Here is a 20253-nt window from a genome sequence, read left to right as displayed (position 1 = left end):
AGAGATTAGGTGCAGAAGTGCATGTGTTATATACTACAATCTGTCTACAGAGAAGGTGCACTTAAAGTGAGAAAGGTAACATTCACATTCGCCTCCATCAGAATTGGTATTTCCATATCAAGAAAATTTCATAGAATTTGTTAAAGAACTGTAAACATCCAATAGAATATTTAACCAGTTTCAGTCACTTTCCCTAGATTAGGTTTTTAAAAGACTGGATTTAGAATAAAATTCTGTTAGAGAAAATTTAATCAATCTCAGTGGGTTTCACCACTATGAAGGTATATGGGATTTATTCACTGTTCAGAGGTTTCAGATTAAAGAAAACAAACCATATCCTGTAGATATTTCTACACTGATGTTGAAACAGTATTGTTCTTTGCAGCCATTCTGGTCATACTGTTCTGTGGAATGTGTACTCTCTCTTTTAAGTGATAACTATCAATAATAGGAACAGTAGTAATATCAAGATTTCAAAAGTAAATACTGACAAGTGCAACCTTAATGACATACTGCAGTCTGTGATCAAGAATATAACATCCATCCATCCATCCAACATATCTGTACTCCATCTGGCACTCACAGCATTTCACATAGGAGCACTTAATATCTTTCTAAATACTTTCTAAATACTGTCTAATCAAGCTTTTCCATATTCAATAATTAGATTAATTACTTATCTATCATTTTTTTAACCCAACAGTGTTATGCATCACTATTAACCCCTTGTTTTAGTTCTCCCTGGGTCTTGCAGCAGCTGCTTCTTTATCTTCAGAGGTGCTTCATGTCCCCTTCCAACTCTGGAGGACAACTACGCCAAGTCCTTGTTTGCTGCCTGTGTTGGATTTTCACAGTCCTGCTCTCAACTCCCCGGCTGCCTGTTGAGGAACATTTTCCAGAGGGCTACTCTTTCTGTGCCATCCCAAGCCCAGCTCCAGCTTGAATTGTGATAATGAAAAGATTGGTTTCCTCATTTGCAGGCTATGCTCAGCAGTAGAGTATTGCTTTGTTCCCTCTCCTGCTCACATCTCCTTTGTGTGACAAAGCGCAAAGTCATGAATCTGTAGCAACCCCTCTCTCCAACCCTTCTGGGCTATATGGAAGCCTAGCAATGAAGGACATCTGTGCCCCTTGGTCTTTGTACCTTGCGCTGGTCTCACTCTGCACTCTTCCTGACCCATGAAATACTCTTTCTCGTTCTGGTTCTTCCTTTCGTGTGTGTGTGTGTATGTTTGTATATACATCTGTCTTAACATTTGGATTAAATTTTGTTGAAATGACCCTTATGCATTCTCACTTAAATGTTCTGATGGGTCAAGACATATTGTATTCATGAACTTGATTGTATATGGTTTTCCTGCCTAGGCCAGTCCACTTAACATTTGGATATTCATTATTTTTGTAGACCTGGGAGCTCTCTCATTCTTTTTCAAGGGGTCAGGAACCAGCTACTGTTTAAATATACTAAACACAGGACAAAGATAGGATCTAGTTCAGAGATCTTGTGGCATTTGTCTGATCATATTATGTTAGACCTCATACTTCCAGACTGGCACTTAAGCTCCTCTTCTTTTCAGTTGCTGGCATATAAAAGCAGTACAGATTGCTATTCATGCCTGGCCTTCATGCTGCACATAAAATCGCAAACCTAAAGTAGCAGAGTTCAAACCTTGCATTCTTGCATGTTTCTTCAGGCAGATGGGGTGGATGCCTCATGGGAACAATTAAAGAATGTAGCAATAACGAAAAATGTCAAGCAGAAGGGAAAAGTATTATGCAGAACATTTCATACAGTGATTCTGGTTACCCCAGCATTAATAATCAACTGCATAAAAACATACCCACAAAATCCTTAGGCAGATTTGTATATTTATAATTTATAAAAATATATTTTCTTTGGACAGAAACCATAATGAGCCAAGATGAACATATCTTCCAGTGTTTACAGTAAAAGATGCTGGAGAAGCCAAGCACAATAAATATTTTAGTTCCATAATCTGGCTATTAACAGTGAATATGACTCCCTGCCAAATCTGTTTTAAAGTTATAAAGATTGTGAAATATATAGGGATTTTTTTACATTGTTTTCTTAAACCATTAGGTTTGAAAAGATAGCAAACTATTTGTTGGTATAAACTGGCAAGTTGGGTACAAAATTTTACTATGGGTTAGTTATGTCAGTGTCACTGCAGCTCATGAAAGCTTCTTTTAAAAAGGACTTAAATACAACTAATCCCGGGGACCAAAAGCAGACTCATTTAAAAGAAGTAGTCACAGAGTGTTTTGCCTAAATGTTGTAACTGATAGTAGCATTGTGTATGCTGACAGACACTGAAGAGTTCCAGGAAGAACTTAACTGACTTTAAAATTTCAGTAAAAAAACAATTCAGTAAGGTTTGGGTGCCCAGTTATGCTCTAACTGAAATGGATGGAAAAATTCCTACAGACTTCAGTGAAAGGGTATGGATGTGGAATAAAATTTTAAGTTTCTCAGATGTTAATCCATAAATATAAATCTTGATAACATCGGTTGGACTGCTGATGTGTTGAAAGTTGAGCACATACCAAAAAGCTATTAGGTACACTTATTGGTGTCTGTTGCACAGGTGTGATCTACCATTAATTTAGGGAAATAAATATGCAACTTTTACATTTATTGAGACTTTTAAAACCATCTCTTAATGCTTTGAACCAGAGTAGTAACAAATACCATATTTTTAGCAAGAGTTAACATATACTCTAACACACTTTTACTATGGTCTTTGTTCTTTTGGTTAATAGGTTAATAATAATTTCTCTAGGATACAGTGAATAAAGAAGCATCTCCGTGATTGTTTCTAAGATTTTAATGGCCTGAATAGAGCTATTAACTTAGCTCCAGGAGAATGTGTGCTGCATCTTATATACTGTTGTTTGGCTGCCCTGAGGATAGGCTTCTAGCGAAGCACACCATTCAACCACGCTGAACTGCTGCAGCAGCAGGGAATAGGTAGCATAAACGAGAAATAGGAGAGAGCCATTAACCACTGAAAATAAGTGCATTTCTTGTCTGGTGCTCAGACACGATATATATTACACACTAAAAGCTGTACTGCTTGCCACTTGAGTCAGTATTTCTTGATCTTAAATGCTAATGTAAAATGTGTTGGTTCTTAAAAATAAATCCATTTTATATTGTTCTCTAAGGTTAACCAAATTTCCTGATTTTTATCAGAGAATTGCTACAAAATTTTTTATCAGAAAAAGACAGAAACTGACACATCATACATCACTACAGGCACCCTTACAAGCTTCTCTCTGCAGGCTGGAGTCCTCCTGTGAACTGGTGGAAGGATTACTCATCTGTGATCATATGGAATTGCTAGTGTGTGTCTTCCTGCTTTTTACTCTTTTGCTGGTCACCTCCCTCCCTCTCTTTTTTTATTTCCTATTTTAGAATCTCTTTTCCTTTCATTAAAACATCTCCCTCTTTCCTCTATTGTTATCTCTTCCATTCACCTTCAGATTTACCACTGATCGATGTGTTGCCTGAAAGAGTGTGTATGTGTGGTAGCCAGAACTAAATCCCTAGGGCTGGGCTGCTTCAGGGCTGGACAAAGCTCTACAGAGCAAAGAGGAGAAATGTCCTAGAAAAGGGTGATTTTCACCCTAGTCCTTAATTCATCCAGTATCTATTTGCATTAAGGCATAACTGAAGAGCAGAAAGGGAAGGTGTGTCTTTCAAAGAACTGCTGTGTGCTTTGCTTACAACAGAGCTTGCAGAGGGTACAAAGAAAATTTGGCTGGGCCTTTCTGTCTCCCTTCCTGAAACAAGTTTTTGCACTGCCAGATTAAGGCATGCTGCTTTTAACTCAGCATTGCTGTATTTAGGGCTTGAGTTGTTATCAACTTTGAGATGGTAATGACTGCCACTTGAAAGGGATATTTTGCTTGCAGTTGGAGTTAATCTCTACATTTTTTTCCCATGCATCCATATTTTCATCTTCCAGTCTTAATGTCTACCATCTTATTTGTGTAGTTTGTCTCTCTTTCTGCAAAAGTAATTTAAAAAATAGAGTGCTCACATTCAGCACTATTGAAGCAGCTACCCAGGAGAACACAGGTGGCCTCCATTTCTTGGTTCCTTGAGATATGTAAGCTATGTCCGAGCTCCACTGCTAGTATTTAAAGGCCAGGTGCCAATATAAAGCAATGAAAAGCAGTTCAGAATTTTTGTTTAAGCTTACTGTGTTCCCTATAGTAGCTTGCAGCTCTGCAATTCCTTTTCCATCCTATTTCTTTACAAGCACTTTATACACTGTCATGCATATGAATATCTGTGTGTGATTATCATATTAGATGAAGAAAGTCTGATATTTGCAAAGAAATGGAAGTAATAAGCCTTGTTTGTTAGATACTTCTATTGGAGCATACCTCTTCAAAAATACCAAACTTTGAAGTATAAAGAATGAAGAAAGTTTTGTAGTAGACAGGTATAACTCAGCTTCAGAGCATCTGTCTTACTGTGCCTTAGCTGCTGAAGTCGATGCCCTTGGGAATAAAAGAATCTCACTGACTTTTTAGCTTACGTTTCTAGTTTCTTGTCAGTTAAAAATCATCTTGCATATAAGGATTGAAGTAAATACTGATAAATGATATGGCAGGTTCCTTGAAATACTGCCCAGAGTTTCAGGTAGGACAGTAGGAACAGGGGCAACTCATGCAAAGTTATCTGTTCCAGCTACTGTATGTGTTTTTCGTCCTCCTGGAAGATGAGTGGTTGGGAAGTGCTGTGTGATTCCTCCTCATATGTGGGTGTTGCACTGGAAATCCTCATTCAGAAACCGTTATCCCTGCAGATGTCTTAGTGCTGGCCAACTATGTGTTAGCGGCTTTGGAGAGGGGTTGCCCCAGAAGATTTTCCTTTGGCTTCTGTACAAATACAAAATACTTCTCACAGTTAAGGCCATGAAGTTGGGTTTTTAGGAGCTGGGCTAGTTATCAATTTATTCACACAAAAAAACTGACATTTTCAGCATGGTTAGATGTTATGATGATAAGAAGAAACATAGCCAGGCTGTTTGCTAAGTCCTATAGCTCTATTCTATAGCAGTTTCCAAAAGAATGTGGTGCAAATGCCTTCAACTCTTGCACAGTTGCCACAATTTTCATCTGATTGAACTGCTATGGACAACTAACAAAGGAATATATTTGAATGAGACTCCAATTAAATACTCCTATTTTGACATACTTGCTTTCTTTAATAACCACTGCCAAGCATTTCTTTTTTCTGGGTCAGAATGAAAGTAAAGCCACGGTGCAGAAAAGCTAAACAAAGCTGTTCCAGCAGCAGCCCACTCTGTGGATTATTTTGCAGTTGGCTATCTGTTTCAAAGAGGAGCCACAATTATTTCTTGCATAAATATTTAGATAGTTGCATGTGCTGAGAAACAAAAACTATTCTAGATATAAAATTGGGTAGGTTATCCTTCTAGGCTATTGCATTCCAAATGGTTTAGTTTATGTATGTGTCATAGCAGTTGTAAAACAGTAAAGAATTCCTTCCACTAAAAAGGCTTATAACATTAATCCTAAATTTCAGCCCTTCTGTTGGCACCTAATTTCCTGATGCTTCATGGGAGTCACACTCTTAAATTACTTCTGGGTTTCCCTTTAGAAATCCTCACTCTAGCTGTTGTCTGTCTACTTCTGCATCCCTGAATCCTTATTTTTCATGCGCTATAATTCTGACAGAATGGTGTCTTTGTGAGCTCCATTGCATTCCCTATCTAGTATTAACAAGCAATGAATACAAATATCCAGAAGCAAATTTATGTTGTGATTTTTGCGTGTTTATTTCTAATGATTCCTTTTTAATTACAGAGCAAAGAGATTGCGTTTCAGCTTCATGAGGACTTAATGAAAGTTCTTAACGAGCTTTACACAGTAAGTACAGTTACTTAGCTTCTCTTATACAAATTTCATGTCAAACCTCTCCTATAAGCTTTAAGTATCCTTTTATCTAGCAAGTTGCCACCAATGGAGATACTAATTTTTGTCTTTTTTCTCAAGTCCAAACTATTTTGTTTGGAAAGCCTACTCATTTGTTCAAAACATAAATGCTAATACTTTCAGGGTTGCTCGTTAACTTTCCACCCTGTTTTTCTCCCAGCGTATGCTAAGCCAGTTTATTAAAAGTTTCCTTGCCAGAGCAAAGCTCATCCCTTTTGTGCTTTGTTTTCACCCATGCTGCCATCTGCTTGGTTTGACTAGTGGACTATATTCAGTAAAAATCATAGGTTCTTGCAAGTCCAGTACTGTAGTGTCTAAATGTTAAATATGTGTGCTCCCCTCTCCCTGACTGGAATAAGTAAATAATGAAAAAAAAAGAAAAACAGAGGATTGTGTAGGCCTTCCAAACAGTGCAGAGAGATCAAGAAAAAACACTTGGAGCATTCTGGCAAGCTGCTGGTAGCTTACTGGAATTTCTAAGAGAAAGAGTAGGTCTGAACTTCTTTTCCTCTTTGTAACTTAACACAACTTGTTAGTACAAGGATGAGTCTTGTCTACCTAAAATCCATTTCCTAAAATCTTTTTTTGAGGAGAGACTCAAACAGCATATTCTCAGAAAGTACAAAGCAAGAATTTTTTTTTTTTTTTAATATAGCTATAGAATGAGGAGGGACTGGTGACATTCACCTCCTATGAAAGTTTGTTGATTAAATTGCTGGTTACATTGCAGATTAAATTGTCTTTCCTATCCTGAAGATTTCAAACATCTCCACTTTCCAGTACCCTACCCAACAATCTCCAGACACTCCCTTCCATAACCTCTTTTCAAGATTTGGGGAAACAGAAAAAAAACCCACAATATTTATATCAAAAAACAGTTCTGTGATTTTTGAAAAGTTTAGACAAATATCACAGACTAGCTTTCCTTAGCCTGAGCTCGGTCAAATATTATCTTTGCGCATCTTGTCTGGTTTTCTTTTGATCTAGGGAAAATTGTGCATCATCAGTAGATGTGTTGGAGAGCATTTGAACTCAAGAACGGCTTAGGTGAAAAAAATTCCAGAGATTTAAAGAAGTTTAGACCTGTTTGCCTGCCCTATGTGGTTATGGATGCAGATTCCCAAAACCTACCTAAATATTTTTTTCAGAGCTTGTCTTTGGGGCTTTTTTTCTGAACTAGCTGCTGGTATTGCAGAGCGTGGTACTGCAAAACCTTCTTGGCTCAAGCCGGCAATCAGTTAAATATCAAGGATATCAGCTGGGATCAGCTTCTGCAAAGCAGAAACAGCCTCAGACAGTTCACATGGCTGTGGGGGGTCTGAGTCTGTAGCAGCCATTGCACAAACAGGGCTTCAGTGGTGAGTAAGCCCTGAAGATACAATCTTGTTCCAATTAAATAGTTACATAACTCCAGTGCCTGGCAAAGCACGGGATTAGTTTCTGTGCTCCCAGGATAAGAAAATGTTAAAGCATGTGCTGAAATACTTTGCTGAATCACCAGTGAAAATTTGCAGGACTGGGCTTAAGTATTTTCACCCTTTTTCTTCACATCAGTGTTATTGCTTCCCACTGATGGCTCCAGAAGTTTGCTGAGATGTTAACTTCCATGTTATGGCTTCCAGTGAACACTAACTCCTATCTCAGCATTTAAGCTTTTAGGATTTTTGTAAAATGGGAAGATTTTTGAAATTTATGAAATACAGAGTGCACAATTTGGGTTTAGTTACTGGTGTAGGATTTCACCTAATTTTTAGGCATCTGCAGTGTAAGTATAAATATCTTAGCTTGCCATTTGAGTTCCAGTTATAATCCCTGGAGATCTATTCAGATCAGAGACTGATCAGAGATCAGAACTCTTCATCTGACCAGATGTAAGCATCTGCTTCAGATGAAAGTAACTGCAGCATAAACTCTGCTGTCCAGCTCTTCACTGATTGCAAAGGACTTGGTCAGCTGTAGACACCCACATTTAGCTAGATGCGTGACACACTTAATGAAGTGATGGAATGGTGCAAATAATCATCTCTTCCACTGGTTGCATCTTTAGAATGATCATCAGCATATCTGTGTAATATCAATGCTTGTCTACATAGAGATAGAAAGATATCTAGACAGATGGGTAACTCCTGTACCTAGGCTTTTAATTCTGTGTAACATTTAACGTTTACAGAATAGGACCATAATGGCTTTGCTAAAACTAGTATCTACATTTTTGAACTCCAGGAGATATGTTTCTCAATTTTAATCATTTACAAAGAGGAGAAATCATCTTTCTGTTTGCCCCATGAGTTATGGAAGAAAATAAAACTAGTAAAATTAATTTCAGTCTTACTATTGTAAGGCAAGTCCTTGTGTCCAAAGAAAGTTACTGAATTTCAGGTCAGTGAATGATATACTCATTTTGAGAAGTCTCTCCCTATTACTCCATTCTGTGTTTTTTAAAGGAATGGTGCTATCGTGTAGTGTAACTGTTAAAATGTGAAACCTCACTGGAGTTTAGATACATTTGAAGCCTCTAAGTGAGGGGACAGTTATCAGGATTTTTAATGAACTGAGTGTGCGGATGAAGAAGAATTTAATAATCTGTTTACTCCTTGTGACATCATTGCTTATCTTACAAGAAAGGTCTATAAAATTACAGTGACCTTCCAGAATTCAAACAAACAAGCAGTTGTGTTTACATGTAGATTGAAGAGAATGAGAGAACTGAAATCATTACAAGCAAAAATAATGAGAAACTGCCTTTTTGGAGTCAATGTAAAGAAATTGCATGTTTTATTTGCTACTCCTTGAACTTCTCAGGTAAGAAGTGAATCCCTTAGACATATGTACACTGGCACACACAGTAGTAATGCAGCTCCACAATGATTCTTTCAACCAAACACTGTGTTGTTAGCTCCAGTGTCCTTACTTAAGTCTATGTGCAAGCTCTTGCCATAAAGTAATTTTCTGACAAGGCTTAAGATATTACTTGCCTATTGACTTCTGCTGAGTTTGTTCTGGTGATAATGCTACATCATGTGTCCTTGTCTTCTGTATCATATAAGGTGCCTGAAACAAATGATGATTTTGAAAGTCATCACTGAAAATTGGTTTTGCACTTCTGCCTTAGAAAATCTCTTTTAGCCTGTTTATAGGGAGGTGTGTTCATTAGTTTTGAAGGTTTTTAGATCAAATTCTTCAGGTCAATAGACAGTGCCATAGATTTTGCAAAGAAGAAACTGTTCCAGGAAAAGAAAAACAAGAGAGAACACTAAAGAATCCAAGAGACTTGCCACCTTCCACTGAAAATGCATTACAAAGGTTTGCAATTAAAAAACCTCTTTCTGCTCCAGGGTATTTTTAAGCTTATGAAAGTTTGAACCTCTGTCTTTTGAGAGAGAGTGAGTACAAAGTGATTTGGCTGCTTGTTCAGTGTGGAAAAGCTCAGAACTGCAATGAAATATCCAAAAAAATGTCAAACACTCCAGAGTATTAAATTCCTACTGTTCTTTAAAAATGTGGTCTACTTAGAGACCTTTCTACTTACTTATACTTCATGTAATTCCTTCCTTTTCCTGTTTCATTACTAGAAATTATCGTGAAAATAGGGGAGTTGTACCATAGGTTTTCATTTATTCCCTGGGAAGTACCTTAGCTTGTGTTGACTTTGGCTTGTGCCGTCCTAATTAAAATTATGCATCATATACAGGATTGATGTAAAAATAAAAACAGAACCAGATGAACCAAGGCTCCAGAAGATGTTCTAAAAACCTGTGAGTGAAGAAGGCCTATTTTGCTGGAATGATCTGTTCAGAATTTTGCAAGGGAAACTTGCATTTTTCATTTTCCATCCTTTTTCCATAGAGGAGGGTTTTTCACATGTTGTGTTAGATATTCTTATGTTTTCTACATGTTATTCAGATGATTAGTGAAATTCCTACTTAAGATTTTAAGACTCTGTATTTTCAGTTCTCAGTATTTGACGTACTGGTTCTTACATTATGATTCAAAACATCATGCTAAAAATAATTAAATAGCTAAGCTTCAGTCTGTATCTTTGCAAGTTCAGTAAATTATAAGTGGCAAGTACTTTTAATTATGCATGGCTTCTCCCTGGCTATGCCAGCCAATCAGTATTTTCAGGTTTGCAGCATCCCAGCTGCTGCATTCATCGCTTGCTCCTCTCCCCATTACTCTTTCAGTCAATGTAGACTAGTAATTAGTCCCGTGTTTTACATAAGGATATAAACTGTTGGAACTAGAGCTAGGCATACATTTTGAGTGAGTGGGGATAGGGGGAAGGGAAGCCTGATTATTTGTATGGGGTTGCAGAGGGGAGGTTATTTCCTGGCAATTCCAAAAAAAAGATAATAATACTGATCAAACCAAACATGGCCAGAGGTTTGGGTGGGTATTTCTTGTGAGTTGAGAGATTTAGGAATCTCATTGCATGCTAGATGAGATAGATATCAAAATGGAACATTTTGAAGTGTTTCTAATTTAGAAGAATCAAATAGATGGATATTTCAAAAAAAGGCCTTTTAGGCAGAGAAATCAGAGAGTATTTTAATACAAAAAATCTTTTTTGCAGGGACTTGAGATGACCTCTTCGGTGAAACATTTTAGCATCACTAATTCTGCAGATTTTTGCTAAAAAGTCAGTTGTTCACCAGTTTTTCCCAACTTTATTTAAGATAAAAAGTTTGGGGGGAGGGGGGAGGATGTCTAAATAGATTGTCCTCCTAAGATACCCTTACTAGAATGTGACAGTCAGCTTCATCTGAACTTTCTGGACACACAAAATTTGCAGGAATTGAAGGGAAAACTGGCAAGTACTTGGAAGAGATTCATTAGGGATTTCCTCAGGTGTCCTACATCTGCTATTCCTGTTTTTTCCTTTTAGGGAGAGCTGACTAATGCCCATTCCTCCTTCAGGAGAGGGGCTAAAGAAAACAGGGAATAATCAAAGGATTATGGGAGGACAATAAATGAAAAGTTCAAAGCAGGAGAGGTGAGAGTGTAAAGATTAAAAACATGGAACTGGGAGGGAGGTGAAGTGAGCACAGAGCAGAGAAGCCCCAAGAGTGCCCACCACTACATAGCTGCTTTTGGGGACAGGCTGTTGGGCCAGGGTGATGGTATGTCTGGACTGGTACAAATATATGAAGTATACACTTATACTTACCTAATTGGATTTTTTTACACATCCAACTGGAGTCACTGAATGAAGATGCTTTTGATAAGATGATGCATTAGAAGGTCGCTGATTGAGAGCTAGTTATGTCTTTCTTGCTCTCCTTCTTTGCCCAGCCTTGCAAATTCCCTCTTATTCCCAGCCTCATCATGAGGTGGTTTTAAGCTTTAGTTTTTACTTCACAATGAAATGAAAATAGACTAGCCACTTCTAGAGATGACAGTGGAATAAGAACCGACTGATCACAAATTCAGTCTGCTCTGAGTAGACTTCTTCAGCTGCCTAACCTGGGAGAGCTCCAGACCTCCAGCCCACTGGTCTGCTCAGGAGTGAGAAAGGACTGTGAAGGGTTCAGTAGGTAAAAACACTAGTGTGAATCAGCTACAATATTTAGTGGCACTTAGACACCTGAAAAGTACCTACCTGCCTGTATGCATCTCATCCAAAGTCTCTAGCCCCTACTTTAGGGGAGGGGAGCTTGAAAACATCCTCTGAGTATAAGGCAACCTTATAATATTCCCTGAGCCTTCAGGTTGCTGAAGGAATAACTGCTGGTTGCCTCTCCAGAAGACTACCATTTCACCTATCAGGCAGGACTGCAGACACCTGCAATTTAATTTCCACTATCAAAGCCAATTTAAGGCAACTGAAGAATGGTATGTGGCAGACCTGTTAACCTGTTAAGAATTTGGAACTTTTTTTTCTTGGTGCTCCATTTTGCAGAAGTTGACCATGGAAAAAAACATTGCATATGACAAGGAGCAGGAATTTTTCAAGCATCATAAAAATACATTTTCACGTCTCCCATTTGGCTTTCCAAACTATGGTGCATGGTATCACACTTTTCACAAGCAATATAAATTTAAGGCTTGCTGAAAAATGAAAAAGTAGGAACAGTCCAAAGCAAACAATTTAATATTAAATAAGACTAGGGCAGCTGTGCCACTTGCATTTTCCATTGCCTTATCTTATTCATTAAAAATCTTGGCTGTTTAATTTTTCAGAGTAGTTGCTGCCAAATTTTCTTCTTTCTTTGCTGAGGTAACACAGAATCTGGATACTCTATAGAAAAGTTTAGCCTAACTTACTGCAGCACACCAGAGATCTGAGAGATGGTGAGATCAGTAATTCTGTATTGGTAATAATATATCAGTGACAATTCCTGGAACCATATCAGAGGCTGGTTTGGATGTGAACAGACTTATGAAAATATATAATGCTGAGCCTACTTAACTGCTAGAAGCCAGTGAGGTAGTGAAATTGGCATAAGATTTTACTTATTTCTTGGGAAAAGCACCAACTAGCCTGATTTATTGAACCCCATGCAACTGCACTTTCTGGTAAGAACTCACTACTTAGAATTCTGAGACAATTCTGAAAAAAATCAAACACAATAATTGCAGCAGAGATTAACTACTGTTCCATTAAATGCCTATTTCCCGAGAAACACTGTGGAAAATCTATTAATTATTCAATTTTATTGTAAAAATATAGCTTGCTCCTGTGGCCAGCACATGATAATTCCAATATATTTTAACTTTGTAGTATTGAATTTTAGTGCTTTGGGTTAAGAAGTTCTCTAAAACAGAAGTTTGTATTATAGCTCTGAAAATGAAAACCAGAGCCTTGTTACAGGAATGCTGCCTCTTTTTTCCTCCGCAAAAGGGCAGCACTAGTTGCTGTCTGGTTGATGGATTTGCCCAGATAGCTGTTGTGGGTTTAAATAAAATAATTATCTAAGAGCTGTCTCTAGTGTGCCCTTCCCTGTGATGTGTATGTGCTGTATTTTGCTCTTAGCCTACTTGCTGAGCTCTTATGAATGATGCTGAGTCTTCTGCACACAATGTGAGCAGTCTGTATGCACAGTCCTAAATGCACAGTCCATCACCTGCAAGTGGGAGGGTATGTAATTTGGGTAGCATAATCTTTTTCAACCGCTTGTGGCCTCATTTAGTTGTCTGTCAGAAATCTATATTTTACATCATTGAAGCTGCAGTAATAAACTTGCTAAATTAGTAGGAGGTAAACTCATTGTTTAATTTTAGGAAGGGACTAGTATGCATTTAACGATGCCTGTTCACTACAGAGAAGTGCAGCATATCTGTCATGTTGACAGTTCACCATCTGCAAAATTACGACCTTGCTCTTTCTTTTCAGTGAATACTTGATGGTTGATCGATAACCACTTTGGGGACTAATTAAAGTCAGCTCAGTGATGTATACTCTCACAGGATAGTCTATCAATTCAACAGTTTGGCAGAAATTTGAGAAGGGGTATTGCTCATTTCATCCGATTATTTGTAGTTTGAATAATAGTTCGGTGGATCTATTACATATTCGCAGACCTAAGATCTGTGAATCTCAGAATGATTCATACAAGTCTATTTACAAGAATTAGGCAAGGCCTGTCACCATCTTTTGCAGTATTTAACAGTCTTTTAAGAACCCCTGGGACAAAAGATGGCATAACATTAAGGCAAAGAGTCATATGTGCAACTTAGAATGCAAATTCTAGGCTAATTTATTGATAAAACATGCACTGAAATACGTGGAAGCTAACTCCCTCGATTGTTCCCATTTATTTTCTGTATGTGTCTGTCTACTGCTTTCTCAAGTGAAGTTTAGCTGCTGCTATATCAGCTCTTAAAAAACATTGACAAACCATGAAAAAGAGCCAACCTGTGAACTTTCCCCAAAGGCTTGCAAAATAATGATGTCACTAGTGCATGAGATAAGAAGTGCTATCAACATAACAAACTGGACAAGAGTCAAATGCATAGACTGATGACTGCTCTGTACATAGTCTGTGTTAATTTCTAAACCAGTGTGGCTCAAACAGGACAAGCTCTGCCTGTTGTCCAGCCCTGAGTATATAGGCAGAAGAAGGGCTTCTTTTTCCATTTTTGTAACCTTGAAGACTCATTTGTACCAAGAACTTGTGTGGAGTTTATTGCAGGAACATGAATTTCAAGTGGACTTCTCAGTTCTTCATAGGGATCCTTACTATGTCATTCTTTCACAAAACTTGAGTTTGTGGGAATCAGTGGGTACTGAGACACTAAATTTGGTAGCGTGTACTATAAGCAGGCAGAGAGGAAGAAGCACTCTTCGGTGATGGTAGCGGTGAGAGAGCTGGTAGTGATGCACTCGTGCTCCTTTACTCAACGGCGAGGCAGGCCAAAATGTCACAGCTGCTGCAGAAAGACATTTATGCCTAGGCCACTGGGCTCCATAGCACTCAGAAAAAAATGCTTCAAAAACTTCTGTGCTTACTGCCTTTGTCACATAGAGCAAATCCTTGCTTCACCACTTCTGTTAGATGCTTTGAGGTGTGTTAGAAAACTCCAAGATACTGCCCGTAGGCAGAAAACCTCTCTGCAGGCAGAAAGAGAGTGTAAGTTCCTAGCTGGGAAGACAGACAGGTTCTGCTCTGGAGCTGAATTTGGACAAAAAAAAAAAAGAGAGAGAAAAGGAGGGGTGGGCAAAACAGCTGCAGACTTCTGTAGAAAAGCACTTAAAGAAATTCAGTAAGAAGGCCAAAAGAGAAGGGCACAACTCTTGGTTTTAGTTTCCTTTTCCCATCATCTTTAATAGAGCCATATCACTTTTTGTGCTTTTTCAGGTTTATTTTGTAAATCATTTCTTTAAAAACTACATTTCTTCTAAGTAATCCTTTCCACATAGCTATATAAGTAGGATTCCCTGGGCACAACTTTAAAAATGCTTTTGATAATAGTGCAGGCTATAGGAAGCTGAACATGCAATTTGGTTAAACCAAAACCAGTATAGATCTCAAGTCTGCAGACCCACGTTCTGTTCCCAGCCCAGCTTGTTTCGTCTTCACATTTTTGCCTCGTCCATTGAGACTGTGGGGCTGTTTGGGGCACTGGCTGTTTCTCGTGGGTGTAAGCAGTGCTAGAACAGTAAGATCTTCACTTTGGTTGGGCCTCGGAGTACTGTGCTATAAAATAATCACAACAGCAACGCTAGTCCCTGTTCCATGCAGTCTGGTATTTCAGCAGAAAGCTATAAACATGTTTGCAAAAATAAAAATAAGGCTGCCCTTTCTGGTATGGCGCTCCAGTTTTTTTTACCTCACCTTGGGAAATCAGTGAAGAGTTGCTTGTTTTATTTTTAATATCAAGAGCATCCATGTTACACAGCAACATACACAGATATGTTACGCAAAATTGCAGCTCTCTAAAAGCTTCTTCCTTTCTGTCGCACAGCATTTTGCATATGCATCTGGTCAGCCATTATCCACCATGGGACGTAGCTGGTTTGTGTGGGTCCCTGCTAGGCCATGTCTCAGCTATCACCATGAAGGCTAATCCACTCCATCCAGCTGTAGTGTCCCCTCAGTGGTGCCAGTCTGTGGATGCTCCCTAGGGGATATTTCAGGGCAGCTCCCCAAACTGGTCTGTATCTGGAGCTGGTGGCTCACAGCTCCGCTTCAGGAGGGCGGCCCATAGGCTTCCTTCCTGGCCACAGCCCTCAGAGGAGATGCACGTCGTCCAGGCCCACAAAGTGCATCTGCTGAGAAGAGCCTTCTGGCACCATGTGGAGAGGAGAGGAGGCTGGCCGGCCACTTGAGGAGTCCTCCCTGCTTTGTTCCCTGCTTGGATCTAAAGAAGGGAAAAAAAAGAAAACTAATGCTGGGGAAGGTGGGAAGAGAGTTTCTGTGCTGCCAGTGGGCATGCTGCATTGCGGCTGCCCAGAGGCCACCCTCCCAGCAGAGATGGAGTGGTTTGAGGCTGCTTCCCCACATGCTGAAGGCTGGGGCTGAGGCTTGCCGTGCTCCATGAAGAAAGGGAGGACAGGGCTGAACCAGCCCCTCTCTCTCTGTGGTCTGCGCAAGCATGTCACTGCAGCCTGGCAGCCTGAGCTCTCCTGGCTGCAGAGGCAGCATGTGCAGGGGGAGATAATGGTATTAACTTGGGGCCGTATGGGAAGGGGGAAGTGTCTTCACAATTTATGTATCAGACCATTTCTCCTCCTGCTCTGGTCTGCAGAGCTGGCTAGTTCTCCGCCGTGCCCGATCCACTGGCTGCGCAGTGGAAAGCCACTTCTTCCCAGGTCTTTGACAGCCGTCCAGCTGACTGGGGATGTGTTCCCAGCCTAAAGCTTCCTGTTGTCTCCACTTCCTTCCCCTTCCCTCCATGCTAACGGGGTCCTGTTGTTTGCAAGCATTTAGTGTCCACAGCCAAGCAGTTAACTTAATACTGAAGAAGTCAGAAAGATAAGCCACTGCCTAGATTTAATGTTACTGCTCATATTTCAAGTTTTCATACAAAGACAAGAATCCTGAAGTTTAATGACAAGGATTTGTTCTTTCCTATCAGATCAATAAAAAAAAAATCCCAAAAGATATTTGCTGCTTTCAACTGAAACAACTGCTAGCTTGCTGCTAAATCACCCAACAAAATGCTTCTGCAATACAAGGACCTTCTGAGAAGAAATGAGGCAGAATGAGAGACTGTCTCATATGCTTACATTATTGCTATTTCTCCATCATCTTTCTCTTTATTCATAATGATTGGTAAAGCACTCTGAACATTCAGAGTTTTACATATGTAAATACTTGTTTCTGTAAACAGACTAGCTAATTCTGGCATCATCTGAAGGCAGTCATATAAATAAGGTCTATAGGCTTGCAGTTAGCTTTTGAGATACAATTAAATAAACCAGAAAAGAAAAATGCAAACAGAAATCCTCAGTCTGTGTTGGCAAAGAAACTTATCCAAGGTCCATGTTTATAAGAGAATGTTTTACTGAAAGACCCTGTGCTTTTTCTGTAGGTACCATTGTATTTTCATTTTCCCTTAACTCTCTTTTGACTCTGTCTTCTGCAGGTCATGAAAACTTACCACATGTATCATGCAGAGAGCATCAGTGCAGAAAGCAAGCTGAAGGAGGCAGAGAAGCAAGAAGAAAAACAGATTGGGAGGTCAGGAGACCCTGTCTTTCATATTCGACTAGAAGAAAGGCACCAGAGACGGAGTTCTGTAAAGAAGATTGAAAAAATGAAGGAAAAAGTAAATACTCCTTTTATTTTGCTTTATTTGAAGTAAATTCAACACATTTCTGAAATTCTTTAGCATGATATTGATAGAGGAGTCCAGCTGGGAAATAAAATAAAAAAAAGATACATAATAAACTATCCTGAGTTACAGATAACTTGATTTAATTGCAGTTCAGAGAGGGGAATACTTGCTTCCCAGTAGAATTCTTATTATATGATTTGAAATGAAGTATTAAGTTACCTCTTTGTATTATATTTGTTATAACAGGCTGGCAGTTAAGGTTCTTTCTTGTTAATAGGAATATGTGCTTGAATTGTTACTATTTTTGCTATGTATCAAAAATTAAGTAGTTCAAATTCATTAATATACAATCTCTTTCTTAGCGTCAAGCAAAATATTCTGAAAACAAGCTGAAATCTATTAAGGCCCGTAATGAATACCTGCTCACCCTTGAAGCAACCAATGCTTCTGTTTTCAAGTATTATATTCATGACCTTTCAGATTTAATTGACGTAAGTATCATGCGTTTGTTTTTATGTTTGTTCTGTTCAGGAATAATACATATTTTTATTTTGCTTTTCATTTTCAAAGGGAATATATTAGTGATATTAGTTGCCTACAGTATGCTTGTCATCTATAATATTCTATAATATAATCAGGAAGTTTTCCTTTCAGCTTTATATTTCAAGGTGTCAAAAGGTGCTGACAAAACAAGGTGTCAGTGAGATGCTGAGCCTATTCCTTTAAAGTTAGAACGTTATGTTTCTTCCCCAAGTGGCAAGAGAAAATATGACAGGAATAACACAAAAAGTAGACACTTCTATTGTATACTGTAAAAGGATTTCTGCAGTAAAAAAATGGTTTTTACAAGATAAACTTCTTAAATGGGCATATAATCATGGTATTTAACTCAAAATAAGGCATTTCCTGTGTGTCTTCAAAATCATTTGGTTTCATTCATTTAGTCATTCAGTCAAACATACGCTGCTTTTTATTCCTGTTGCATATAGTTTGCAAAATAGACAGAATATTCTGTATTGTCAACAGAACTTGTTACTGATTTTCAATAAGTTATTACTGTGAGAATGTCCTAGGAGAACGAGGTGATACAGTGATGTTGACTTACACCAGTATTTGATCTGCAGAATCTCTATTATTGATGTTTTTACATGACATGGAGAGAACCTCCTACAGTCTACTATGTCCCATGCTCTCTTTTTAAGCTGACCACATTTGATACACAAAATATGGAGATAATAAACACAGGTTCAATAATATTCATTCGCTAGTGATGTAATGTTAAATAAGTCAGTGGGTACCCTCCTGTGGCCTGTATGAAACGCTAGATATTTGCATATGCTTTCTATTGCAACAGTGGCATTTGTTATTCACAATAGTAAACATTCACATACAATCATTTCTTTTGCACTGGTGGGATGTTCATCACAAAGACAAGCCGACTAAGCTCTGGTTTGTTATATAGCATAAATGAATGCAGCATTTGACAGGAAGTTTCTCTTTTCTGTTGGCTGGAGAAGCAAACCTTGATAGAGAAAAAGAAAAATACCTCCTTGAGGGGAACAGCCTAGAATAACTGCATAAGTCTGTTTTATTGTATTTTACTAAAATACTGAAAATCATTTTTCTGTGTCATTTTTTTCCTGTAATTTGCAAAATCTTGCTTGCTTTTGTTGTGATTTTTCCTTTTCCCTTTTCAACTTTTTTTCCCTACAAAAAGTTTTGCTCCATTTTTTTCTTGTTTCCTTCTCATATGAGATAGTGATATATTTTTCTGTGTTTTCAGTATTTTTTGCTGTCCCTATCTCAGCATCTCTTTTTCCTCCTCTGAGTCACTCACTGTTTTGTCTCTTCTGATTTCTTCTGGTTAATTCTACTATATACAATCCCTGTCTAATCTACATCTATACATTTTGCACATCCTGCTCCACCCATTTGTCCTGCCCAGACAACATTTACCAGGCTCCTGATAGATAGATTATTAGGGCAGAAAACTAAGGACAAGTGGCCATAGCTGCTAGGTAACACCCAAGTGAGAAGTTGTCCCTACCTATCAGATAATTTTCCTGGATGTTGCTTAAAGGCTGATGGTTTTGTAGCCTTTAGATAGGGCATGTCTGATAAATGTAGACTTCATCAGTTCTTCCTGGTTGCTGGAAGGAAGGAAGGAACGATGCTCTTTCCCTCTGTTGCCAGCACCACCACCCCTTCAGAGATCTCACTGGAAAGATGTTGATTGTGTCTTCTAACCCATCTCCTGTTTCGGGACTCACATTTCCCAATGAATGTCTCCAGTGTGTGTTTCTCCTTGGTCAAAACTGTCTCAGGCTGGGGATGTCCACAGAGCTTGCCATAGCAGGGAAAGCTGGCAGGGGATGCCAAGGACATGGAGCCTTGCAAAGAACTGTGAGGAGAAGCCAAAGTGAAGCTCTCCATGCATGTATATACAAACACAACACTCAGTGGAGTTAGTGCTTGAAAAGATATTTGCACAGCCATGAAGACTAGAACTTTCTAGCTGCTAGTTTTTAATGGAAATATATGTTCTACAAAATTTAGTAACGCAGGAAAAAGATAACTGCTTTGAGTGCTTTTTCCAAGCAGTGGATTAAGGTAGGCAATAACAAATTCTTTTGGCAAAATGGCTTTAGAAATGACTCTTCTCTGAGGAATTTAAATGGAAGATCTAGAAACCCCTTGCATCACATTTTTGTACGAGTTGGCTGTAAACATGTGTAACCAGAATTTGCCTCAGAGCCAACTTAATCCAATTGTGGGATTGTTTAAATGAAGTGTATTTCAGACAGTTGTATTTAATCAGAATATTCTGTGAAAGCACTGGTATCTAGACAGAGTGTTTACTACTTGACAAAGGAAACAGTTTTTGTAAATGCTAGAGTCTTGGCAAGATTTTTGGGTTATATCACTGGAATGTGAGACATGCTTCCCACTGACCATATGTTGCAACAAGCCAGGCATCTCATTCTGTAAATCTATTAATGGGATGGTACGATCTTGAGTTTTCAGAGTGATGGTGATGATTTC

General features: G+C 38.6%; 1 protein-coding gene across 3 annotated transcripts in view; it reads left to right on the top strand.

Moving 5' to 3' along the window:
* LOC112977821 (SLIT-ROBO Rho GTPase-activating protein 1) overlaps nucleotides 1–20253 on the top strand; it is a 48353-nt gene that overhangs the window by 5667 nt on the left and 22433 nt on the right. For all 3 annotated transcript variants that reach the window (XM_026090594.1, XM_026090596.1, XM_026090595.1), the window contains exons 3-5: nucleotides 5863–5925; nucleotides 17020–17202; nucleotides 17574–17702. In XM_026090594.1, coding sequence (XP_025946379.1) covers nucleotides 5863–5925; nucleotides 17020–17202; nucleotides 17574–17702 — 375 coding nt within the window. The remainder of the gene's footprint in view (nucleotides 1–5862; nucleotides 5926–17019; nucleotides 17203–17573; nucleotides 17703–20253) is intronic.

This window comes from Apteryx rowi, unplaced genomic scaffold (genome assembly GCF_003343035.1).
Source record: "Apteryx rowi isolate R43461 unplaced genomic scaffold, aptRow1 scaffold_860, whole genome shotgun sequence".
NCBI lineage: Eukaryota > Metazoa > Chordata > Aves > Apterygiformes > Apterygidae > Apteryx > Apteryx rowi.
The sequence above is the reverse complement of the archived record's forward strand: the minus strand, read 5'-3'. Positions and strand labels throughout refer to the sequence as shown.